Consider the following 27,713-nt stretch of genomic DNA (forward strand, 5'->3'; position numbering starts at 1 on the left):
TTTACTACATGACCCACAGCTGTCCTATGGTAATGATTGCTGAATTTAGGAGGTCAGACAAGACTCAATAGCTCATGTCTGGCCACCACTGCCAGAGTGTGACGTGGTCGTAACCGAGGAGGCCATTTCGTTTCTAAGGGACAGAATGACTACATTTATGAGAAATTATCTTCACACAGGAACATTTTTTTTATTAACATCCAATTGAAGAAATGTTTATAAATGGAAGATTAGTGAAACTGAATGTGAATGCCCAGACGAGAATACCCCTTTAACTTCAAAATTGTGTCGCAAGCTGAGCTCTTACATGCACCAGGAAGAAGAAGGTGAACCCTGTCGGACCTGAGCGGGGGAGCTATACATGCAGGATATGGGGCGCTCGATCTTAGTGAACCGTGCTAAACTGCCTGAGCGTCAGAAACTCCGGACCTCGTGAATTCAAGCGGCCGGGTAAGTAAATGTGCCCCACTGTGGTAGTAGTGGGCTGACTGGTTCGTATACTGCTTGGAACCTTGACCATGTAACATTTTAACCAAGTGATATTGAGTGATAATGGTAATTTTTTCTGACGCACTTGTACATTGTACGTTACATAGTCATATGTCATCATATAGTTACATAGTTTTGTCATATAGTCAAAAAGTTCTTTCAAAAACATTGCCACACTAGACCATGTCAGTATTGCAGCTCCGGTGTTTAGAGATGAATGGAAGCTATTGGCAATACCATACACTACCCGAAGTGAGAAGAGGAGACGTTTTTGAAAGAAAGCAGCCATGTTTTTCATGCCCCACCAATATATATATATATATATATATATATATATATATATATATATATATATATATATATATATATTCCATACCCAAATGTCATTTATGGAGAAACACCACATTGTAAGTGTAAATGATCCTTCATTACTTATTGATTATACAAAAATAAGAATTTCCAGATTAACCAGAGTTTAAGCATCTATTTAAGTGACCAATCGCATGCAGAAAAGCGGATAAAGATATGTATCATGAATAAGGATGCCAGTCGTATAAAGTTCAGCTCTGCGCATACCAGCAAATTTAATGTAATAGATCTGTATTTATAAATAATAAAAGTTTATTTATATCGCTGTGTCATAAGCAGCATCGCTTTACAGATCAGGGGGTACTTACATATACAAACAGAACTATACATTACAGAGTAATGGAATATACAGAAATTATTTGTTATATATAAATACAGGATATGCTACAGATAACAGACATACAAGTGCTACAGATAACAGATAGGATGCTGCAGGTAAAAGGCAAGAAATGCTGCAGGTAACATACAGGACATGCTGCAGAGACCAGGCAGGACATGCTGCGGATAAAAGATAGGACATGCTGCAGAGACCAGACAGGACATGCTGCAGAGACCAGGCAGGACATGCTGCGGATAAAAGATAGGACATGCTGCAGAGACCAGACAGGACATGCTGCAGAGACCAGGCAGGACATGCTGCGGATAAAAGATAGGACATGCTGCAGAGACCAGACAGGACATGCTGCAGAGACCAGGCAGGACATGCTGCGGATAAAAGATAGGACATGCTGCAGAGACCAGACAGGACATGCTGCAGAGACCAGGCAGGACATGCTGCGGATAAAAGATAGGACATGCTGCAGAGACCAGGCAGGACATGCTGCGGATAAAAGACAGGACATGCTGCAGAGACCAGGCGGGACATGCTGCAGAGACCAGGCAAGGCATGCTGTAGAGACCAGACAGGGCATGCTGCAGAGACCAGGCGGGACATCCTGCAGAGACCAGGCAGGACATGCTGCAGAGAAAAGATGGGAAATGCTGCAGAGACCAGGCGGGGCAAGCTACAGAGACCATGCAGGGTATGGTGCAGAGACCAGGCAGGGCATGCTGCAGAGACCAGGCGGGGAAAGCTACAGAGACCAGGCGGGACATGCTGCAGAGACCAGGCTGGACATGCTGCAGAGACCAGGCAGGGCATGCTGCAGAGACCAGGCAGGGCATGCTGCAGAGATCAGGCAGGACATGCTGCAGAGACCAGGCAGGGCATACTGCAGAGACCAGGCAGGACATGCTGCAGAGACCAGGCAGGGCATACTGCAGAGACCAGGCGAGACATGCTGCGGATAAAAGACAGGACATGCTGCAGAGACCAGGCGGGACATGCTGCAGAGACCAGGTGGGACATCCTGCAGAGACCAGGTGGGACATGCTGCGGGTTAACAGACAGGACATGCTGCAGAGACCAGGCGGGACATGCTGCAGAGACCAGACAGGACATGCTGCAGAGACCAGACAGGGCATGCTGCAGAGACCATACAGGGCATGCTGCAGAGACCAGGCGGGACATGCTGCAGAGACCAGGCGGGACATGCTGCAGAGACCAGGCGGGACATGCTGCAGAGACCAGGCGGGACATGCTGCAGAGACCAGGCGGGACATGCTGCAGAGACCAGGCGGGACATGCTGCACAGAACAGGCATGGCATGCTGCAGAGACCAGGCGGGGCAAGGTACAGAGACCAGGCGGGGCAAGCTACAGAGACCATGCAAGGTATGCTGCAGAGACCAGGCAGGGCATGCTGCAAATGCCAGGCGGGACATGCTGCAGAGACCAGGCAAGGCATGCCGCAGAGACCAGGCAAGGCATGCCACAGAGACCAGGCAGGAAATGCTGCAGCGACCAGCCAGGACATGCTTCAGATAACAGGCAGGGCATGCTGCAGAGATCAGGCAGGGCATTCTGCAGAGACCAGGCTGGACATGCTGCAGAGACCAGGCAGGACATGCTGCAGAGACCAGGCAGTGCATGCTGCAGAGATCAGGCAGGGCAAGCTACAGAGACCATGCAGGACATGCTGCAGAGACCATGCAGGACATGCTGCAGAGACCAGGCAGGGCATGCTGCAGAGACCAGGCGGGACATGCTGCAGAGACCAGGCAGGACATGCTACAGAGATCAGGCAGGACATGCTGCAGAGATCAGGCAGGGAATGCTGCAGAGACCAGGCAGGAAATGCTGCAGAGACCAGGCAGGGAATGCGGCAGAGACCAGGCAGGACATGCTGCAGAGACCAGGCGGGACATGCTGCAGAGACCAGGCAGGACATGCTGCAGAGACCAGGCAGGACATGCTACAGAGATCAGGCAAGACATGCTGCAGAGATCAGGCAGGGAATGCTGCAGAGACCAGGCAGGACATGCTGCAGAGACCAGGCAGGACATGCTGCAGAGACCAGGCAGGACATGCTACAGAGATCAGGCAAGACATGCTGCAGAGATCAGGCAGGGAATGCTGCAGAGACCAGGCGGCACATGCTGCAGGTAGCCACCACAGGGCAAATATTAGATTGGTCCGATTAAAATGAGCTTGATGGCCAACATGAGAGGATAAAAGTTTCAGATACTGAATGTGATCTCTCTCTCTCTCCTTTGCTGCAGACACTGTTGCCCTGAAGACAAAATCCAGGAGCAAGGAGAAGTAATGAAATAGAAAGGTCTGAATTTATTTCATTTTGTCTGATTTCAGGTCTGTTCTGGGACCTAAATAAATTTAGTTTCCTAGTTGAGATGAATTCATTTAGAGGTTTCATTAAATTTCGGCCTGGTCTGGCTTCTAAATGACTTCATGGGTCTGGTCTAAGGAACAGAGGCCCCTACGATATTTGGCACCTTGTATCGCTGCTCGCTGGCATCATCCGATAATTTCATCTAACCAGACAATGTGCGGCCGCTGACTGCCTGGCAGTAGTAGTAATGTAAGATGTGCAGGAGACCTCTCCAGGCTTTCTACAGGACCCATGTTATACATATCCTTTATGTGATTTATGTGTTTTTCTTTCTGTCACAGGTTCAATGTTGAGAACAAGTTTTGCTGGACGTGGAATTTATGCAGTGTTCAATGGGCCAACCCCAATTATTCTGTGGGTTCACCCTCTATTATCCCTTAGGAATTAGATCCTGTCAGACTGAACTAGCCGACACCTGGGACCGGAATCTAAGTGGCACCTGGTCTTCACCAGAGCCCGCCGCAAAGCAGGATGGTGTTGCTGCGGCGTGCTACCACCAAGTCGATCCACAGGTGCGACCAGCCTGCTGTGGCACCCAAGGTCGAGGTACAGTCTCGATGTCAGGGTCAAGCGGGTAGTCAAGGCAGGCAGCAGAGATGCAAGGTCAAAGTCCAAGTCCGGGGTCAGCAACAGGAAATCATGCAGGAACGGACACGGGAACGGGAACAGCACACAGGAACAACAAAGGAAGCTTTCTCTTCTCACCATGAGGCTCAAAGATCTGGCGGGGAGTGATGGGAGCAGCTGGATTCAATCGAATCCTGGAAGTGGCCAGCGCCAATCAGCAGTGCCCTGGACCTTTAAATCTACGAGTGCCGGCGGGTAAGTGAAGGCTGGGGACGCCGCCATGGAGAGGGTCACGGGTGTGCCTGTGATCCGTGACATGGATTGCAGGGACACGGGTGACAGATCCTACTTGTTTCCAAAACTGGGTTTCCTTCTGATGAACCACTGGGGTACACCGGCTCACCGGAGGATCCTCTGGTGTTCTGTTGGGCCAGTCTGACACTTTTATGTTCCATTGAATATGTTGGCAATAAGCAGGGTGGCCCTATGGCTGCAGGTTTGTGAACAGGGTAAGTGTGTTCTTAGAGAGCAACGACCAAAGACATTAGACATTAGAGATATTCTCGTCGCATGTGTTTTCGTGGCATGATGTTGTGTAAGATTACATTGCAAGGGAGCGTGCAATGACATGCAATGGAGCAGAAACCTACAATTTCCTAAACGCTGGTGATCAGGAACAAACACACATTTTGCCGTTGCTTTTTCCTGATCACAAGCGTCTAGTTCTACGCATCCTGCTGTTCTGGTTTTGCTTCTCTAAAAGCAATACAAAAGTATGTGAACACGACCACAATATGAACACACTTGCTCCTGCTGTAGCATCTTATATCGGTTGGATTCTGCAGCAGTTTAGCGTTTTGGCAATTGGCAGTTTCCATTAAAAAAAAAAAGGATTGTAATTTAAACAGGTGTCTGGACGGATAAATTACAAATATCCGTTTTTTATCAGATACCTTTACCGCTTAAAAAAACTGATACAGGCGGTTCCCTACTTAAAGGGAACCTGTCACCAGGAGACCCATTTTTAGCACTCCCCCAGTCCCCACAGAGCATAGTACATACACTGCCAAACTGTTTTTGTATTAAAAATTGGTTTTACAGAAAAAAAGATATGTCTTAACAATCGCATGCGTTTCCCTGGAAATGCATGTGCTTTCGGGCCGAGGACCTCCCCCTGTGCACTAGCGTCGCGTTATGACAGACGCCTAGCGGTACGTGTGACCGCGGCCTAAGGGTGATGGCACACATGGCGTTTTGAACGCGTTTTTGGGCCGTTTTCAAGCAGTCAGTCCAAAAACGCATGCGTTTTTTGCAAATGTATCCATTTTTGACAGGTTTAACCAATTATCTCAATTCAGTCCATCAAAAAAAACGCATGCGGTTTTTGAAAAAGCATGAGTTTTTGACCAGTTTCAATTAACACATGCGGTTTTTGACGGACTGCTTAAAAACAGGCCAAAAACGCCACTTGTGCCATCTTGGCTGCGTTTGTAAACACAAACGCAGACCAAGCCACACCTACCGGGGCAGGCTGCGGCCCGGTCGAATCAGCGTTTCTATGGAGGCGCCTGCGATCGGGAATGAGCCGCCGGTGTTTTGCGTTAATTTAATGTTCACACGTTCCGCTAGCGTTGCGTTGCGTTAGCGCACAGGGGGCGGGGCTCGGGGCGATTGCATATGCGTTTCTCTGGAAACACATATGCACATCCAGAGGTCCGTTTGTAACTAGGGGTTGTCTGTAACTCGGTGTTCTTAAGTAGGGGACCACATATATATATGTATACTGGCTATCTCTGAGAGTTGCTTATCCATTTAAAGTTAAAAATCAGGCGATTAATCAGAAATTAATTGTATAATAACAAAAGAAAAGGAAAGAGGAACAAGAAACCTTTGCAGGGGGGTTTCTTTTACAAAATGAGTCATGTAACAAACTTTTGTACTTCCCATCTGTTGTATACAAACTAAACCAACTAACCAAAGAAAGTTTATATACTGGTCGTATATACAGTACATCACAACGCCTAGAAGTGACCCGGCGTAGAGGTATGTTGCTAGGATTGTATCCGATGGAACGTGACATTGTATTTCCACATTCTGCTCCGTCCTGAATGTGACCGGCACACCTGCCTTTGACTCAATGTAAATCCTAACTCCTCCCAATGTAACTGGAGCCAGCACTTCAGGTGGGAACACCACTCCCCCGAACCTGTAGAGGCATTCCTCCGGAGGGACAGGCTTCCAAACTCACAGCGACAATCATGACTGCTCTCAACCTTTTTGCTCTTGCCGTCCGGATAGCCCTGTTTGCTGCAGGTAAGTCCATACAAGTTACCTATCTCTACATGCTGAGACCTATGGAAAGAAATGAGAAAGTTATAATCCAGAGAAGACTCTAGCCTAAATAGTTGATTTTGGATTATTAACACTATCATTCCCCTGTGCACTGTGACTCATTGCAGGGAGTGGTTGCACTCTGACCAGGGGGTGTATAGATCAGGTAGAAGCTGTGGTCAGTAGTTTGGCCGGTCAGCTGAGGCCGAGTATTGCTGGTACAACCTCTCTCTGACGTCTACCTACTGATAAGTCTTGTCTTGTCCGTGTTATATACATGTCTGACAGCTGCAAAGGCAAACACTTGCGCTCCACAGGCAATGGAGTAATCCACTTACATTACAATGTGGCTCTAAAAGGGACGCTCCAGTTTGGATTAAATATTTGGGAACTGTGTGAACAGACATTTCCTAATACAGCGTTTTATAGAAGTACTATAATCTGTAAATATATTATAATGGGGAAACATGACAGTGACTTAAGGCTGGAATCACACATGCAGTTTTTTGAATAAAAGTTGGAAGTGGATTTAGGGTGATGGCACACGTATGCGTTTTCAATCCGTTTTTAAGCAAAACGGGCCAAAAACGGATTGAAAACGCATACATGTGACCTCACCCTTAGACTAAATATAAAATATAAAAACCAGGTGGTCTGCTCATCTCTTTTCTTCACATCCCCCATACAGCATCAATATTTGTGTTCTTTATAGGATGAGGGAGGTAAACTGCGCTGTCGACTTGTACTCTGAATTTGAATTGCGTTCAAGCACCGCAGGGAGGAGCTTGTCCCTATCGCAGATGCGTTTAGACCTAGACACTTGCGATTGGGAATGAGCGACATGTATTTTGTCAGTAAATCATGCAAAACATGTGTTGTTTGTTCCTGATTGCAAACTTTTGGGTGCATTCACATCTTTTTTTCACAGCATTTTCGTTGCCTTTTCTTTGCATTTTTGAATACAGTTTTGAAATGCCTTGTGCAAAAGGCATGCGTTTTGGTGGAAACAAATATGCTTTCATAGGATGCATCTTGCCTGATGTTTTGCGGTCCAAAAATGCAATGAAAAAGCAAGTGTGGATGCAGCCTTTGGGTCTAAACTAATTTGCATTAGGGGAGAAAACACTCCCTGTTGCAGCTTGAATTGCGTGTGAAACTCTTCAGCACCCCCCTGGTGAATAGTGAGGTGATGGACACTTCTACGGGATGACAACTTTTTGAAATGCCATTTGAGTAAATGGAGCAGTAGTAAGTCATGAACACCACTGCTCCATTCTCAAGATGCATTTAGCCCCGGACTGGAGGGCATGCAACATAACACCATGGGTTTGGCGACATGGTGCGTTTTTATGTTTAATCCGAAGTTTATTGAGAATATAAGATGAGCATCTTATAGGATAAAGAGAGTAGTTCGGTCACACATGTTAAAAAATGCTCATTCCAGATAATCAACTGAACAGCTAGGTATTGGTTCTTGGTGCTGATTTAAACACATTGAAAACACATGCATTTTTGCATGTTAACCACGTGTTTAGCGGATTTGATTTTGTTTTTCTTCATTTCTGGAAGTTAGGCCCCTTCCACACTCAGGGCCGGTTTTAGACAAAGTGGGGCCCTGGGCAAAACTAAAAGTGGGGCCCCAAAATAAAACTATTTTATGACCAGTCACAGTCAGCAAGAGGCTCCCTTTAGTATGGAAAAACAAACTGTAATTTTGGAGAATTTTATAGGAGATAGATAGCTGAAAGGGAGATTGATGGGCAGCACGGTGGCTCAGTGGTTAGCACTACAGCTGGTCAACATCTGCAAAGAGTTTGTAAGTTCTCTCTGTGTCTGCGTGGGTTTCCTCCGTGTCCTCTGGTTTCCTCCCACACTCCAAAAAATTACTGGTAGGCTGATTAGACTTGTGAGGCCCATTGGGGAGAGGGACCAATATTTTCTGAAAGCAGACACTTGCCCCATTTTCAAAATAGCATCAAAGAGTTTATAGACATAGGCGCCTTCATGCAACTTTGATTCGAAATGAAACATTTTACAAAAAAATACTTAAAATTTGACTTTGATGGCAAAAAATGTGTTCCAAACAGAAAATATTTACCTTCACATCTCCTAAATGTAATAGGTGGACATGTGTAGAGTTCACAAATGTCCCATATTGATATGTTCACATAAATAAATCCACATAATATCACTAACACTGTAATAACTAGATATCTGATTTTCAGCTACAAATTTTTACACAGTCACAACCTGCAAAATATAGCAATAAAACAGAATAAAAAGTAAAGACGCCATTAAACCTATATATTTTTGAAAGCAGACAACCAGGTGATGCATTTGGCAATTAACATTCAAAATTTCCTCTAAAATATGTACAAATCCAGATACTTATATAAAGAAAATCTACTTTCCTAAAACAGTAAGATGTGAGGAGATCATACAGACCCCACATGTGTATATTCACCAAAATATGCAGCAAATGGAACTGCAGAAAATTCACATAGATCTATCATTGTATGTTCCTTACACAATGGTTACCCAAATAAATAACTATATATCCATAAACCAAGCTAATGAGATAATAAGTCACTTTTAGATGTGCGCCAATGTATTAGCTGCACAATAACAGAACCCTCCGCGCTTCATAAGAATGAGAGTGAGAACGTCATAACATAGGTGTAAGTAATGGAGGATGATGGGAAATAAAAACTTTATTCCAGAACATGTGTGTGTTTTTGGTGTTACATATAACTTTATGGACATGTTCTGGGTTGCGGTGTTAATATATAATAGCGACATTAGGTGAAGAGGATCGAATGTTCATTGTGTCAGTCAATTTTCCCAACAACAAAAAACTATCACAAAATAGAAGGGAATAAGAGAGAAAGTGTGTTCTTAGACAGTTCTGCATAGAGAAGGGTTAAAAACATGAATATTAGTTGATATTATCCTTTCTCAAAATGTAGTAACATATAAAGTGAATATTTCCAGTATCTGTGAGGTGCAGCAGCTCCTGTGTCCTCCAAATCTGGAGGGGGGGAGGGGACTTCAGGGGGCTGTATCTCTGGGTCTGTGACACATAGAACCTCACTTCTTTTTTCCTATGAAAGAAGAGAATCTCCTCTTTTATATGAATCTAAATGTGTGTCTATTGTCTATTGTGTTTCTAAGTTTTAGGAAAATGGAGATAATAACTGTTGAACTGCCGTCGGGAGTGATATTTATATATAAAAATGGCACCTGATATTCTCACTTTAAACCTGAATATCTCTGGATCCAGAGCACCTAGAAACAAAATTCAAGATTCATTTGAAAGAAGAGATTCTCCTCTTTCAGGGGGCCCTGGGCAATTGCCACCTTTGCCTACCCATAGCGCCGGCCCTGTCCACACTAGCGAGTGTGATGCGATGAACTCGCATCACACTCGCAACGCTAGCTGCCGGGAACGCACGGCCCGAACGCTGCACCGCGGGAGTGAACTCAGCATGTCAGTTCACTCCCGCGGTGCAGCGTTCGGGCCGTGCGTTCCCGGCAGCTTGCGTTGCGAGTGTGATGCGAGTTCATCGCATCACACTCGCTAGTGTGGAAGGGGCCTTAAGCAGTTGTGAAAACGTTAACACAGCTGCTTACACTTCCACACATGAAGAAATGCAGATTCAAACCAGCCGAATGCATGGTAAAATGCAAAAATGCATGCGTTTTCAATGCGTTAAAAAACTTTTCTGATATTTGTGTTACGGGCAATTTTTTTAAACAGTTAAGTTAACAGAGACTTCTTGCTGGCTGGAAGATTAGGTCACAATTTTTTTTATCAGGCACTAGGAATACAATAACACAATTTTGAGCCCTGGAAACTGTATGTCCAGATGGACTCCCAGTTGGAAAGTCGGCCAACCGAGAAACCACCATCTCAAATCTTTTGCCATTCTACCTGCTGTGACTTGAAATTGACTATAAGATACAAAGGAAAAGCATTTATAAAACATAACATCTCACTAACTTTTGGCGGGGCACCTTGAGGTCCACCTAAAAGAGAAAGTGAGAGGAAGAACCCCACATCCTGTAGGAGGGGAGGGCGTCTAAGGTAAGTAACAGGGGAGGGGTAAGAGCACATCTTAAAGGGACAGCCCAACGTCCCTATTACAGTGCAATAGTACCCACATTTTTAACCCTTTCACATCTAATAAAGCCAGCCCCCAATCTAGGGGTACATTCCTTAAGCAGGTATCTGCAACAGAACTTCAAGAGTCAGACATTTATCCCCTATACTAAGTGTAGTGGGTTTCCATGTTGTACCAACAATGAAAGATATTTCAACATCCTATCCATTCACTAGTCACAAAATGAAGGCTGCCATAAACTGTATGACCAGTCTGGGCACCAGCTTCTCATCTGTTTTCCAACATCTGAATTCTGAAGATAATGGAAGTGCAGGATGTTTAGAATGATGGACACCAATGAAACCCAAAAGCTCCACTTAACTATAAGCCCACAGGGTCAGAACGTTTGTGCAGTGGCATGTCAAAAATTGATATGCCTTGGTTTTTGGGGTAAAATGATAGGACACTAGCTTGCTACAACCATGGACAGTGTACAGAACCCTACTGTGTTTTACCACAGGGTATGAGGAAAAACATTTTTTCAAAAGCTTATGCAGTGTTTTTTTTCTGTGTGAACAAGGCCTTAGAGTAGACAACTATCAGGATGATGTAGTTGGTAAAACCTGAGACACAATAATGGCCCATTCTTTAAAAGGGGTGAATGCCGTGTCAAGGTTAATTGAGATTTGTAATGTAAATGCGTTATTCCCCATTTCTCCTCAGTTTCATCAATAGATGTCTATACATCGAAGGAGCTCCAGACCAAAAATGGGACAGATACCCGACTGAAGTGCACATTCAGTTCTTCTGAACCACTGAGTGATGACGTATCGGTGTCCTGGATATTCCGTCCTCCTGCTGGTGGCAAGGACATGTCTGTAAGTGCTCAAGTTGAATTGAGGTTCTCAAGTTAAATATCTTTCCTGATTTGTTATGATTCTATACATTGAGGAAGGTTAGACGTGCACCAGACAAGGTGGTGGTGTGAATTCTCTGCCTGTAAGTACATGTATCCTACAGCTCTGTTGTAATACGACATTGTGAGAGTAGGCGCCACGTCCAATGGGATGCCAAGAACAACAGTATCATAGTGTATAAGGCTGGAAAAAGATGCAGGTCCATCAAGTCTAACCTATAAGTTTTATACAATAGATTGCAAAAATGTTTCACTACAGAAACATAAACCTAAATCCATAAGGGGTGAGCAACATGTAAACCTCTCTTCTATATCAAATAACAATTCCATGCTGGCCTAGTACCATTTTCTTTATCCACCAGATACTTTGTTGCTCTTTCACATAAATAATGAAAACATATATTTAAAGGTATAGGTCAGTGATGGCGAAACTTTTAGAGACCGAGTGCCCAAACTATAACCAAGACCCACTTATTTATCGCAAAGTGCCAACACAGAAATTTAATTTGTGATTTATACTCCCTTCTCTGTCACAGCTTTCTTTGATACCAGCACCCTGAAGACACCAATTAAAGGGGTTCTCTGGTGACAAAGATTGACCTCACTATACCTTATCTCCCCACACTTATCACTTTACTAACTCAGTGTCATTAAATCTTCTGCCCCCTTTTCATGAAATCAAAGTCATCCCTGTGCACTGCCAGCTCCTGCTACACTTACAGTTTCCATAGAAACGACCTGTATACTGTCTCTGCTCTCCGGTCTGACATGTGCAGTCAGCTCCTTGTTCCCTGCTTGGTCGCACAATTGAGGCGCAGCTTTTAAATTCCAACACTTTTCCTGCACAGACAACTTTTTGTGGTGCGATTTGTGTTGCACCCTTACTTTTTGTAAGTCCACTAAGTTCTTGAAAACGCCTCTGTTAATGAGTCATTTAAGACTCTTTCGACCCTGCGCCAAATTATTAAGTCCTTGTAAGATAATCTATAATCACAGTCTAAAAACCTGCACTAAAAATAATAAATGCCCCCACAAAGGTTTTAATTACTGGATCACATGTCTCCTGTGGTCACATTTAAAGGTTACGACCATCTAAAAAAACATCAGACAGCGGGGTCCTTCAGTTTCCCAGTGGTGGTTTTCCCACTATAATTCAGCACATGCGTTTTTTGGTTAAATCCAGTGTCTCTGTGTATAAGGACATTAGGGGACTGTTTGTCCCCAGATATCTAAAGTTTTTGACCAACTTATCTCTAAATAACATTGAACGCAAACAAAAATCCTACCTACTTTCTATGTTAAACCAATCTTTATCTCTAATGCAGAGCTTTAGTAAAGTTGAAGAAACTGGTAAGATTTTAGATATAGGGGAAGAAGCTACACTATTATTTCAGCTAAGTAAGGTTTTTGTTCTTATCTTATCTTTTATCTTATTTAAAGGGACAACAACCTAAAAACCTACAGTAACAGTAAACAAAGGAAAGGATTAGATTGTGATGAAGGTGGTGGTTAAACTATTGTGATCCATGAAATACAATTACCTGATCTCATTATTATCAGTACTCACCCTGTTTTTATTACTCCAGACTAGCAGAATATTTCTACATTCCACATTCATTGGGATTGGTAGCATACCCGAACTTGAGGTTCGGCGTCCTCAGTTCGTGAGCTCCACCTAACCGGACTGCTGTAGAGCAGCCTTTTTGGGAAGCTTTACACCCCTAGCAACTAGGTATGGCTGTGATTGGCCAGGTGTATCCACCAGGTGTACACCTGGCCAATCACAGCCATGTCTAGTTGCTAGAGGGGGTAAAGCTGCCTATTTGGCAGCTCTGCATCCCATCAAGCAACATGTCTGGGTTAAGGGGAGCTGTCAAATGGAGGACGGTGAACTTAAATTTTTGGTTCTGCTCGTCTATAATTGCTACTAATTTCACTAACATTCCTGAAGATTTAGTTTGTCCCTCTTAAACCATAATAGAAGTGTCTCATCTTGCCGCTCCATTATTGAGAACGGGATCCTTTCTTGTGATCGGTGGGGGTTCCCAGCAGTCGAAGCTCTACCAATCAGATTGTTATCCCCAATCCTGTGAATAGGGGATTACGATCAGACTTGGTACAACCCCTTTGACTACCATGATATTTACCAACACAAAGTCGGTTGTTATGTTTTGTTTTTAGTTTGTTGGGCTACAATATGTGGCAAAGGTTAAAAGCTGCAGGGAAGGCCCACAGCGCGGATGAATTTGTGCCGCAGGTTTTGTCGGATGTCTGGCTATTGTCCCGTGAAGGTTTGCAGACATTACTATTGTGTTGTGAGTTGGGTGGAGGACTCGGAGGTAGGCGGAGGAAGGGATTATGAGCAATTTCACAAAATCCTGCAAGTAAAAAATATAATCTGTATATGCTATAAAACTAGAAAACGGAAACTGAGCTTAGAGGGCGGAGGAAGAACTGATCAGATCCTTTTTTATAATGCAAAGGTAATAGTATTTATTAACATTGTGATTATCTTATACTAGCCTCTTTAAAAAATCCTGGAATAACTCTTTAATTGGCCACTTATCCAAGTATTCCCAGTGATCAACCGTTTAAAGAGACTGCACCATAGTGCTATACATTGTATAGTGGCTGTTTTTGGTATTACAGCACAGCCCCATTAACCTGAATGTGGGACTAAACTAAAAAAACACCATGCGACTAAAACAACATAACCTCAAAGACCCGTGAAGCAGACACAATTGGAGTGCTGCAGCTGCTTTAGGTTTCTGAATCCTACAGTTGTGATACTGTCGGAAGAATAAGTAATCAAAAAAGTAATATCCTAGAAGATCCTGTTAAGGACCAGGACAAAATTATTAAATTATATTATCATTGCATTACATTTGTTCACAAAAAATATCTGTATGAGGGCTTAGGGCTGGATTATTGGGGGGGGGGCGCCCTTAAAGGGGCCTCCACCAAATGTGGGTGATTGGGGTCCAGCCTCCCTGGGCCGTGTGCAGGTGTGCTCCGACTGCAGTCTATGGCAGAGTGAGGGAACTATAAGACGATCGTGGGAGGTATACAAAGATGGCGGCGTCCGTTATCCACTACCCTGACACCTGAAGGGAAGGAGGTCGGCGCACATTGGGGGAACAATGGAAGATGAGTACAATTTTATTATTTTACCTAGGAGGGTACATATAATAGGTGTCTGTATATAGTTATTATAGTGGGATTGTTTATAGTTATCAGGGACTGTATACAGTAATTATAGGCGGACTGTATGTAGTTATTGTATGGGGCTATATAGAGTGGTTGCTGGGGGAGCTGTATACAATGATTGCTGGGGAGGCTGTATATAGTTATCGCTGGGGAAGGTGTATATAGCGATTGCTGTTCCCTGTCTGGACTCCATTCAATGGGTGCCCAGATTTTGCGCCTTGGGGCCCCCACCAATAGTAATCCGGCCCGGTGAGGGCTTTTTTTTTGGGTTGGATAAATTGTATTTTAAACTGGCACTTAATTTTTGAAAATGTTGTAAAACTATTGCAAATTACTTGGAAAAAATATTTCTAGATAAAATGGGAAAAACCCAATTCTCAACATAATTTTTTTTTTTTTACTTTAGTAATTTACTTTTTTTTTTACTTTTTTACTTTTTTTTTTTAAGGTTAATTTTAACATAATCTTCCTTGAAGTTTAAAAATAACATTCTCTTTACACTGGCCAGTGCAATTACAGCCACACCCGTTTACAAAATTATTGATAGATATATATGTAATTTTGTTTACTACTTTAGTAAACTTTATTTGTCTATGTTACTTTGAACAGTAAGAAGTTGTGTTCAGGAGAAAGGTGATTTCGGTGTAAGCATCTAGCATTGCTAGTCACAGGAATAGACTACAATGAGGGGTCTGTGTTACTGGAGACTTATTGTCTGTGCAAAAATAACTGTATGTGATCAGGTTACCCTGTGCAGATATGGGAGCTCCTGTGTGATATGGTTCTACTTCTAGAATATAATTAATTTACGGTAAAAAAAATCCTTGGAAAAAATAAACATATATAATAAACACTACATATAGAAATGCTGGACTAAATGTTACCTCTCCTTTTGCACATGAGTTCTTGGTCGAGCTGAACATCTATGTCTTCTCCTTACCGAGACTCTGCCAATTCTATCCCCACAGAGAACACTTACTCGCTGACCCGTGGGTTAGAGGAACAAAACATTACCAGACACCTCCTGGATGCTTCTATTCCAAAAGGACAAAAGGCATTAAAGGACATTTACCACCAGGATGAAGGATTGTAAACCAAGCACACTGACATACTGGTGTGTGCCCCCTTTGGCTGGATCCGCTCTTCTTTAAGGGAAATCTACCATTTGATTTGATGCATTATGAAGTAAACATACCTTGAGACTGCTGTAGCTACACTGATGCATGATCATATCTTGGTTAATCCCTGTGCTGAGTGGTTTTGCTGTTTAAAACAGATATAACATTATGATAATGAGGCTCTGCCCCTTCTATGGCTGCTTCCGCGCTTCTTGTAGCAGGAGAGTTTTTCTCGGCAGGAGAAGATGATGCAATCTCTGTTCTCCCTGCCAGACAGAATAATCAATTGCTGCACCATCCCCCAGCTGCTGTGTATGAGTGATCCAGCTCAGGTTGATTAGTCATGCTTGACTAACCTCAATTTTTAATTCCAAGCTCCCGTGTGTAATGTGTTTATCTTGGCAGCCATGCTGATCCAGCTTTCCCAAGGTCCTGAATGTTTATAATTGTTTCTTCAGCAAAACCACTTAGCCCAGGGATTAAACAAGATATGATTCTGCATCAGTGTAGCTACAGCATTCACAAGGTATGTTTGCTTCATAATGCATCATATCAAATGTTAGGTTTCCTTAAAAGGAAACCTGCCACCAGGGACCTCATTTTCACTAGAGACAGGTTGCAGAAGCCCATCACACCTGCACTGCACATCTCCCTTTCTGTCTTTTCTAAGCATTTGCATTACAGTGTTATAACTTACTCTTGCGCCCTGACAAAATCCTGGGGTAGTCACAGAGGCTGGACTTGGATGCATTTCCAAAAAAACTATTTGTCTGTGCTGCTCACTCCTCAGCTCTCCGCCCCCACCTTTGTGCTCCTGTACAGCTCCTCCCTCCTGTTCATTCTCAGAGGTCACAGCCTGGTGAGCTGACATCAGTGGGGGTGGGACAAGCTGTACAGTAGCGCAAATATGAAGGCAGTCTGCAGCTCAGACAAGTCACATGCTGTTTTTGAAATGCATCCAAATAAAAGCCCAAGCCCTGTGACTACCCCAGGATTTTGTCAGGATGCAAGAAAAAGTTATAACACACAATTATATTGTAATGCAAATGCTTAGAAAAGGCAGAGATCTGTCTTTAGTGAAAATGAGGTCCCTGGTGACAGGTTTCCTTTAAGCTTCTTATGCCCTGGTTTTTTAGAAGGGAAAAAAATGCTTTAAACGTTATGCAAATAAGCCTGAGAGGCTCTAGGCTCCATTAAAAACTATGGAGCCTGGAGCCCCTCGGGCTCATTTGCATAATTTTAAAAGCCTTAAAAAAAAAAAAAAACGGGGCATAAAAAGCAAATAAGAGCGGATCCTCCCAGAGGGGGCACACACCAGTATGTCAGTGTGCTTGGTGTACAATCCTTCATCCTGGTGGTAGATGTCATTTAACATTTCCGGACAGTTCTCCCCCCTCCACAACTACTGTCTAGTACCCTACAGCTCTGCTTCTGAATGGCAGAGAAAGAAGTCTATCGTATCCTTGTCTGTCATAGCTTTCAAATATATTGGCATCCTCAGGAAGCCAATACAAATTAAGCATACTGGTAAGATATGGGTTTGTATATCAGTTTTATCCAGTTCCCCCAACCACCCAAGTAAGTGGATGGGTTGCATTATGGAAACCTATGACTGCCAGGACACCTCCATGCACACTGGTACAGTTGATCTAATTTGTATGGCCAGTTCTAGTCTGGGTCATACTGCTCTGCCCAATATATTGCACCACCTCCTTCTATAATAACTTTTTGAATCCACCTCTTATCTCTGGGATATCTAGTGACTCAACGTTCGGCAGATATCCTCCCTCCTCCACACCTTCATGGATGAGTGATCAGCAGAATCCAGCTGCTATAATGAACAATTTCTTTTCTACATTAGTCATTAGAACTGAAGGCATATCTACATTAAGCCAGTATTGCGTATGTTCAGGTGAACGGCTCATGGTAGGGCGCACCCTCTATAACATTCATATGCCCGTAAAGGACACAAAGGCTGGGATCTGTTATGCAGAATGAACCTTTTAACCTAGTTAAAAAGTAATTTTTCTAAATGTGAAAGATTCCTTTAGCTTCTATGTAGTGTGTTGCACAAAAAATGCAATGAGTTGTACATATTCCCACAGAAAGTTGTACAACAGGTCCTGCAGGCAGAGGTCACTTTCCCTTGTCTGGAAATTAGTATATATCCTAAGATTTACTTTCTTCATTATTAGGATAATGGTGTCTATATAAATGGCTCATCAAGAGTTGGGTTTCAGACTCGCAGACTCCCTGTTGGTGCAGTAACTAAACAGCAATCAAATTATAATTTATAGACCTTAAAAAGGACCTTTCAACCCCCTTCGCAAACTGCAACTTCATCGCTTCAAAGATTCCTTCAAAGATTAATTATTTTCTTTCTTGGCCCATAGTTCCTTGGCAGTTTTAATAAATCTGCTCCATTTGGTGCAAAAATTAACTAACTGGTAATGACAGAATTCGGATAGCCTGTTAAAGTTTGGTATGAAAAATTTTTATTACAGTTTAAGTATAAGGCCCTATTGCAGTTATGGTGAACCTTTTAGATACCGAGTCCCCAGACTACAAAAAATCCCACTTATTTATCGCTATGTGCCAACATGGCAATTTAAGCAGTTACTTATTGTTTCCTGTAGGCGCTATATCAGGGGTAGGGAACCTATGGCTCGGGAGCCAGATGTGGCTCTTTGATGGCTGCCTTTGGCTCACAGACAAATCTTCAATAAATAGTGATCAGCGCTGTGTCTGTCTAAGATATACATAACGCTGATCACTTATTGTGACACAGAGGGGCATGTTCTGTGGCTACCTATGTACTTGGGGGCATGTGCTGTAGCTACCCATTTACTGAGGGACATGGTCATATTGCACAGCTATCAAGGAATTACATTTTAAAACATGTGGCGTTCATGGCTCTCTCAGCCAAAAAGGTTCCTGACCCCTGCGCTATATAAATAAAGAATTATTATTAGCACCCTGAGGACACCAATACAAGAAATTCAGATTGATATCATAGTTTCCCTGAAAAGGAAGAATTCTAGGGCCCAGAGTAGGGGCTCCAGTGATAATCCAGTTCTGTCCACACCTTCTCGCTTCTCCTGTGCACCCAGAAAGGTGTCGCTTTAAAGGGGTTGTCAGACATTATAAACAAAATCTTGGGGTTGGGAGGGGCTGCTCTTCAAAAACCTAAACCTGTACTTTCCTTACCTGTACTTGCTTGGGTGACGTCCGGAGTAGCCACAGGAGGACACTGAGTGCTGGTTTTGGCACTTGCGCCATAGGTTTACCACCATTGCCCTAAGGTCCTAGCAGGGGCATAACTTTAGGGGGTGATCCCACCTGGGCCCCTTATGGTGTTACTTACCCATACGAGAAGACTATTACTATAAACCATACATTATATTCGGGAGGGGCCTGGCACAGACTTTGCACTGGGGCCCATCAGCTTCTAGTTTTGCCACTGGTATGTTCACTGATTTTATACATACTCGGTTAAAGTTCACCGCAAGGACTTTCTCAGGATTATCAGTGATTGGCATGGTGGGCTTGCCTTGGAGTGGTTATGGTGGGAGCATACATACAGTAATGACTGCACTCCCCCTCCATCCGCAGGAAGCCATCAGGACATGGGAAGTCCTGAGTTCTACTGTTGGTGGGTCATGTGGAAGGTCCTGGGTTGAAACTAAATGGTTGTGAATGCCCACTTTACAGTAGAGAGCCATATCTTTGCTAAAACTAAGGCCATGGTCAGGACTAGAGAACAATTTAAAAGGAATTGATAGTGAAAGGCTTATAAATATACATTTATTTCAGCTCTCATTGTGACTGGCCTGAGATGTAGTATGGATGGCTTTTTTATCAACAGTCTTACTTCAGCGCCTCCCCTTTAATTCAGAGTTTTCAGTAAATAAATGGCGGCCATAGTCATGTTATGAATTGTAGGAACCTGTCAGATGAGCCTCAGGGTCTTTGGGTTCTTTTATAAATTCTAGGTCATGGAAAGAAAAAGTAGGAGTCGCTAGTAGAAGCCATTCATATATGGGGAGGAGGTTATTTATCTATGGGGAACAACTCATTGATTCCTTCTCTTTGGTGTGAGAACCTGTAGGGATGTGTCTGATATTACACAATGCATTTACTTTCTTCCATTCCTTTGCTCTTTTAGCTTTTCTACTACCATCGGCAGCCCTTCTATCCTATGGATGGTCGCTTTTCTAACCGTGTCTTGTGGGATGGGAACTTTAAAAGCGGTGATGCCTCTATTATTATCAGGAACATCCAGCAAAACGATAACGGGACTTACTTATGTCAAGTCAAGAATCCACCAGATGTTCACGGAGAAATGGGAGAGATTGTGGTGAGCGTGGTTGACCAAGGCAAGTAGTCATTAGACGATCTACATAGGATTAACCAATAATGAAAAACTTTTTATTATGTTTTATTCATTAAAAGGTTTTAATTTGAAGGTGACTACTATCTTGTATTGCGTGATTGCTGAGGGATTGGACCACTAGGGAGGAGCAGTGGTCAGCCATGATATTTATGGGCCTGCAAAAGAAAGATAAATGTTATACTTGGCTGCTTTCAATCTGCAGTTTAAGGACCTTTGGAGGACCTTCAAAGGCCTTATATGGCTCCTGTGTACATGTGTATTTAAAACATGAACACATGTAAGAGGATTTTATAGGTTATTCTCAGTATAAAATTTGGTGGACGGCCATGGGCCCCCTTGGAGGCTTGGGGCCCCAGGCTACCACCAGAACCTCCTATAATGTGACCCACTACTGCAAAGCAACTAATATTTCCTTGTGGTGCTATGTCTGCCATGGATTAATAAAAATTACTCTCTATGATGCTAATGAGTCGCCCACCTGTTTGACATAACATGACCATGGCCAGATTTTTGTAGCGCTGGAAATAAATAATGAAGCTTCCTAAAGAATGACAGCAACCACTGATCTAACCATGAGGAATTGATACCGAAAGTATATTGGAAAATTGTATAACTTTTCATTATACAAACAATAACATTAATTTGCCGAAATGGGAACACCCCTTTTAAGGTTTAGAGTAGACACACTTATGCTGCACAAGATTCATAGAAGTGTCTGATGCTGGATGATAAATTTGTCATATTATAAGATGGTGTAGTCGTGTTTTGAAACTCCTATAACAGGCGGTCCTCTACTTAAGAACACTCGACTTACATAAGACCCCTAGTTACAAACAGACCTCTTGTAGTTGGTAATTTACTGTACTTTAGCCTTAGGCTACAATAAACAGCTATAACAGTTATCACACTTGTCTACAATGAAGCTTTATTGTTAACCCTGGTTCTAATGACAATCCAACATTTTTAAAATCCAATTGTCACAGAGACCAAAAAAAAATTTGGCTGTGGTTACAATAATAAAGTATACAGTTCCGACTTACATACAAATTCAACTTAAGAACAAATCTACAGACCCTATCTTGTATGTAACCTGGGGACTGCCTGTAGATGTCTTATTTTAGGCCAACAGGCCGATTAGCATTATTTTTGACGCACTGACTTTTCCTGTGAAGCCACACCCTCTTTTAATAGACCACACCATTTTGTCATACTTTTTCTATGATTGTGCCACATCTATCAAAGGTTTCAGACAGTTTGAAGGTAGACAGGTTTTTTTTTGTGCAAATAAGACTGAATTCTACTGTAAACAGATTAATACATTTGCCCCGTTGTTTGTATTGTGAAAATGCATATTTTGCTCTATACTTTGGGTTGACTGCAATGTGCAAAAAAAACAATGGGGAGGTTTTGCTTTCCGAATGTTTTGGATGATGTTCTATAATAAAGGGGATGTCCAGGGAATTTAAATAACCCTTTTATTACCTGATTTAAAAAAGACAAGGATTTAGCACCTTGAACATTATTGCACTTCTTAACTTGCATATTCCACTTTCTTGGGGTTTGTTCACACTGAGGATTTTGATATGGATTTTTCTGAAAAATCTGTGTGAAAACCCCTCCTATTGACTAAAATCACTTGTATTCTGAGCATAACCCAGTACAAATATTGGCACAATGCTTGTATGAGTCTGTGACTAAAAGCCCCACATGATCCTGGACCATGGCGGCTCTAGTTCTCACATAGTGTCTTATCAGTTTCCCTCCTGGCAGCCTATTTCTTGCTGTAACAATGCTAGCTCTGTGTGTCAGCCATTCTCTGTGCTGTTCCCATCTCTGCTGTAACCTGACATTGCCCTCCATGTCTTCACAGTGAAGTTTTCGGAGATCCTGTTGCTGGTGCTGGTCATTGGGGTTGGCAGCATAGTGATAATTCTCATAGTAATAGCCGTGGTATTGTTTCGATATTATCGCAAGAACAGGACTCACAGCACCGCGGTATCCGTGATGGAATGGTAAGATTTGATACAATTGTTGTATCTACTATCAGATAATGACATGACAAGTTACGGAGAGTCCGAATTTATTATTGTGGCAGTGTATCTGCAGACTTAAATCTCCCCCATAATCTGTAACCTAGCCTTGCGCTAAAAACGTTATCATAAGAAATCACCGATATAACTCTGGCACCAGAAACGGACAAAACACAGTTGCTTACGGGGGTTGCTAGGGTCGGCCCCCACTGATCTCACTGATATTGATGAACTGTATTTTGTCTATCGTATCAATAAAACAACCCCTTCTAATTTAAAGGGACATCTACCACCAGGATGAAGGACTGTATGCAAATGAGCCCAGGGGTTCCAGGCTCTATTAACACCTATGGAGCCTGGAGCCCCTCAGGCTAATTTGCATACAGTTCTTGATAATAAATAATTTTGATCATTTGATAAGTCAGAACAGAACAAATTTTACTAACCGATGAATTACTTTTTACTTTTTCAGTAGAGAAAAGTTAAATGACAAGTCACATGATCTGAATGCTAATGCGTGAGTCCAGGAGATGCCATCAAGAAGGTCAGTGACTATAAACCATAGATAGTGAAATAATTAACACAAGTTTTAATTTTATTGGAATCCCTGTAATGAAGAATAATTGTAATCCTCAATTATTTAAATGCTTTCTAAATTGCAACAACAGCAACTTTCTAGAAAAATATACATTTTTGCTGCTGTAAAACCTGTCCAGCTACCTTATATAGCTGGCTGTGCTGCTGCTTCTAAAATGTATCCAGCAGGACATTGATCCTAGTTTATGTACCATATTTTTTGGACTATAAGGCGCACAAAAAATCCTTTAATTTTCTCAGAAATCAAAGGTGCGCCTTATAGTCCAGTGCGCCTTATATATACAGCTTTCTTGAACTGTGCACAGGTCTGCCACCTGCTGGTCATTCATCCTTATAATCCAGTGTGCCTTATACACTCAACGGCCACTTTATTAGGTACACCTGTCCAACTGCTCGTTAACACTTAATTTCTAATCAGCCAATCACATGGCGGCAACTCGGTGCATTTGAACTGCAGGAGATTGTCTTGACCATGTCTACATGCCTAAACTGAGCATCAGTATGGGGAAGAAAGGTGATTTGAGTGCCTTTGAACGTGGCATGGTTGTTGGCGCCAGAAGGGCTGGTCTGAGTATTTCAGAAACTGTTTATCTACTGGGATTTTCACGCACAACCATCTCTAGGGTTTACAGAGAATGGTCCGAAAAAGAAAAAACATCCAGTGAGCGGCAGTTCTGTGGGTGGAAATGCCTTGTTGATGCCAGAGGTCAGAGGAGAATGGGCAGACTGGTTCTAGCTGATAGAAAGGCAACAGTGACTCAAATCGCCACCCGTTACAACCAAGGTAGGCAGAAGAGCATCTCTGAACGCACAGTACGTCGAACTTTGAGGCAGATGGGCTACAGCAGCAGAAGACCACACCGGGTGCCACTACTTTCAGCTAAGAACAGGAAACTGAGGCTACAATTTGCACAAGATCATTGAAATTGGACAGTAGAAGATTGGAAAAACGTTGCCTGGTCTGATGAGTCCCGATTTCTGCTGCGACATTCGGATGGTAGGGTCAGAATTTGGCGTCAACAACATGAAAGCATGGATCCATCCTGCCTTGTATCAACGGTTCAGGCTGGTGGTGGTGGTGTCATGGTGTGGGGAATATTTTCTTGGCACTCTTTGGGCCCCTTGGTACCAATTGAGCATCGTTGCAACGCCACAGCCTACCTGAGTATTGTTGCTGACCATGTCCATCCCTTTATGACCACAATGTACCCAACATCTGATGGCTACTTTCAGCAGGATAATGCGCCATGTCATAAAGCTGGAATCATCTCAGACTGGTTTCTTGAACATGACAATGAGGTCACTGTACTCAAATGGCCTCCACAGTCACCAGATCTCAATCCAATAGAGCATCTATGGGATGTGGTGGAACGGGAGATTCGCATCATGGATGTGCAGCCGACAAATCTGCGGCAACTGTGTGATGCCATCATGTCAATATGGACCAAAATCTCTGAGGAGCTTCCAGCACCTTGTTGTATCTATGCCACGAAGAATTGAGGCAGTTCTGAAGGCAAAAGGGGGTCCAACCCATTACTAGCATGGTGTACCTAATAAAGTGGCCAGTGAGTGTATATAAACCTAGACGTTTTAGCAGGCATAAATTGATGGTGCGCCTTATAGTCCGAAAAATACTGTTCTCTGATAGTCTCCCAATTTGTGTTCTCTGTAGACATCCCAGTTTCTATGAAAGGGAAAGGAATTGATGGGGTGGAAAGATCGAACTAATAGCTACTAAGTTAATAGACTTACTACATATAAAGACAAGGACACGCCACTATGCAACAAATTCCCCCAAATCCCACCAAGAGACTAAATTTGCATCCTATTTTTACCTACATTCTTATTATTTTATCTCCCACAGGTTTACGTCAAGAATCCAGATGCCTTTTCTTAATCCTGCCCTACTGCCTAAGAAATCTGCGCACCCTGGCAGATTATCGGAAGATGCTTCTATGGCAGACATACATTACTGACGAAGAATTGAGGCGTCTGCATTCAAGATCTTAGCATCATTCTGGATGGTCAGCGAAGACCCCATGTTTGGCTTAGTGCCTGATTCCAGGGCTACTTGTGTGATCTGTATCTATAACTGTGTAAATGAATGTATATGTAGCCATTTGGCTCCAGGCTCTGTGTAGTGGTCAAAGGCCATTACTGCAGCCCCCCCACCTATCAACTTTTCATGGCCTATCCTAAGACTAGACATTCAGAAGTAATTGCTTGAAAAGCCCATTAACTTATAGGGTAGATATGAGAAATGAGCAGACCCAATATTCATGTTTGTGTCCCTTTGGCCAGTCGTAGCCATGGCTAGTTTTTTTTTTTTTTTAATACTGCTGTATCCCTTTACTATTACTTTATGCTACAATTTGCAGGACATGTTCTATGACTGTTATATGTTTGCTGTAAAGGAGCTTTGCATATTTTACTGCCCCACTGTATATGTTTTTATGCATCTCCTTTAAAGAGGTTGTCCCATTGTAGCAATTTGGGGCCTGTGCCCAGGATAGGGCCCAACTTGCTGATTGGTGGGGGTCTTGGTGATGGACCCTCATGGATCATGAGAAACTTATTGCACCCTGAGATGACTGGAGCGACCGGTTGCGCATGGGCGGGCTGCCCCATTCATCTCTATGGCACTGATGGAGATTGCCAAGTACGGTGCTCGGCTATCTCCATTACCTGCATAGAGATGACATCGTTCTCGTTATCTGTGGGGGTCCCGTCACGGAAACCCTCACCGATCAGAACTTTGTATGATGGGACAACCCCTTTAAGCAATAAGCATACAATAGTCCTGTTAGCTTTACAGCTCTCTTCTGATTCTTGGAATCGTCTCTTTGCTGCTACGTCAAATTCTGCTGCTTTTAGTCAAATTGCTAATTGTTACATAGATCTTCCTATTGTTTTGTTGTACAAAACTGCCTTTTAAGAATTCATTTTAAGTCTCATGTGATTTGTTATACGAAATATAGTGAGTTTGTATACAAGCAATTCTCAGTGTTTTTAAAAAATGTAAAAACATATTTTTAAGTTTATACTGTAAATATACAAGTTGTGATATTTGTGAATAGAAGCAACAGAACAGTCTGCTGTATGAATAAGTTGCTTAGACTCTACGGCAACAATACTTTTAATAAAGGTTCTTTTAGGAAACTTTGTAAATTTGCACAGCCAACACTTTTTTTTTTCTAATCTTCACTTTTATTTATCTTCAAAAACAAATGCATACAACTTCCGACAATGATAAACATGCTACATTGGAAAATGTGATTATGATGAAACAAATATGTCAAACATATTGCAATGTGTATTATAAAAGATAAAGATAAAAGATATAAGGTCTTGTAAAGTCCCCTGTCCCAATGGAGGTGCTTAATCAGTCCTAAAACAATGGGTAATTCATCTAAGGTTAATTAGCTGCTAACATTTCCAGAATCTACACCGTGTATGTATCTGATCACATGAATTCACAACATGCCTCAATGGAGGATGGGGGGGGAATAGAAATCCATGGAGGAATGCTGTGATTTCATGTGTTTAGATACAAACATGGGGTAGATATTGCAAATTTTAGTGGGTATCAATGTGGTCACATTACAAGAAGTGCTGCATGGTGAGAAGGTGGCATGGGGAGGAGTAGAATTGAGTAAAGATGGGAGGAGCCGCTGGATTCGTTGCTGTAATCTGTCTGTATGTCAGGTAAGATAAAATGGATTTTATAGGGATGTGAGTAAAACCATTTTTAGCTAAAAAAAAAAAGGCTGGCATTTAGTTAATAAGGTTCTACGGAAACCTGTTACTAGCTGTATTTGTTAAAAATGTGCTGACTGCTTCCCTTCAAGCCTTTAGTATTTGGTATCACGTTCTCTATTCTAAAATGTCCAGTCGATTGGATTCAGAATGTTATAAACGACAAGGAATGTGAATTTCTTGGGTCTTGTACACTGAGGTGTGGTGAACTTTGTACTCCTTAGATAATACCATACAATGTACATACTGTATAATGCTCTTCATGGATGAAACTCTATAAATATATGAAGGCAGCAATGGAAATCTTTATTATCACTCTTGAATTTTAAACATCTTTAAAGAAGTTTTTCCATAACCCCCCCCCCCCCCCCAGCAAAATAAAACGAGGGATATTTACCCTGCTTCCTGTTCCACTGTCCCTCTGGTACTTCCTGCTTCAGCCTGGCTTTCAGCAGGTAGTTGTGGGAGGTCTTAGGACTTGTTTTGTCCTATGAGTGGCTTTTGTGGACCTGGGGACAACAAAGGAAGTGACATCTTGTGGTCAGATGAAGTAATGTCTAGAGATGAGCGAGCACTAAAATGCTCGGGTACTCGTTATTCGAGACAAACTTTTGCCGATGCTCGAGTGCTCGTCTCGAATAACGAACCCCATTGAAGTCAATGGGAGACTCGAGCATTTTTCAATGTGTCATTTTATTGAGAAATCATGTCTTCTGATAAGTTAGTAGATGTATTGAAACATCTGCAATGTGTTCTTCACTGAAGAACACATTGCAGATGTTTCCGTACATCTGCTAACTTATCAGAAGACACGAGTGCAGAACTGTGATCTTCGCAATAGTATATGAAGAACAATATGTGTGAAGAACACATTGCAGATGTTTCCATACATCTGCTAACTTATCAGAAGACAATTTGCATTGACTCGAGGAGTTCTCGAGAGGGCAAAATACTCGTCCGAGCAACGAGCCGTTTCGAGTACGCTAATACTCGAACGAGCATCAAGCTCGGATGAGTATACTCGCTCCTCTCTAGTGATGTCCTATGCTCCGAGGAGGCCACTCGTAATCCTGGAACAGCTGGCTGGACATAGGGTAGAATAAAGTTAGTAC

At 42.7% G+C, this 27,713-nt stretch overlaps 1 protein-coding gene across 1 annotated transcript; it reads left to right on the forward strand.

Moving 5' to 3' along the window:
• The first annotated feature begins 6,311 nt into the window (after positions 1-6,311).
• On the forward strand, positions 6,312-26,001 carry LOC140134892 (myelin protein zero-like protein 2). Its single transcript, XM_072155688.1, has 6 exons — positions 6,312-6,466; positions 11,308-11,462; positions 19,991-20,201; positions 22,089-22,230; positions 22,721-22,792; positions 24,710-26,001. Exons 1-5 carry the CDS (start codon positions 6,412-6,414, stop codon positions 22,767-22,769), a joined length of 612 nt encoding a protein of 203 aa, XP_072011789.1. The 5' UTR covers positions 6,312-6,411; the 3' UTR covers positions 22,770-22,792; positions 24,710-26,001.
• Positions 26,002-27,713: the final 1,712 nt, after the last annotated feature.

The sequence above is a fragment of the Engystomops pustulosus genome, chromosome 6 (assembly GCF_040894005.1).
Source record: "Engystomops pustulosus chromosome 6, aEngPut4.maternal, whole genome shotgun sequence".
Classification (NCBI taxonomy): Eukaryota; Metazoa; Chordata; class Amphibia; order Anura; family Leptodactylidae; genus Engystomops; species Engystomops pustulosus.

What these genes read in the sequence shown, in the direction of transcription:
- LOC140134892 (XM_072155688.1), top strand. Translation starts at nt 6,412, where the DNA reads ATGACTGCTCTCAACCTTTTTGCTCTTGCCGTCCGGATAGCCCTGTTT. An exon ending in GGTGAGCGTGGTTGACCAAG is followed by an intron (nt 20,202 to 22,088) that starts GCAAGTAGTCAT and finishes ATGTCTTCACAG; the next exon opens with TGAAGTTTTCGGAGATCCTG. An exon ending in GCGGTATCCGTGATGGAATG is followed by an intron (nt 22,231 to 22,720) that starts GTAAGATTTGAT and finishes TTACTTTTTCAG; the next exon opens with TAGAGAAAAGTTAAATGACA.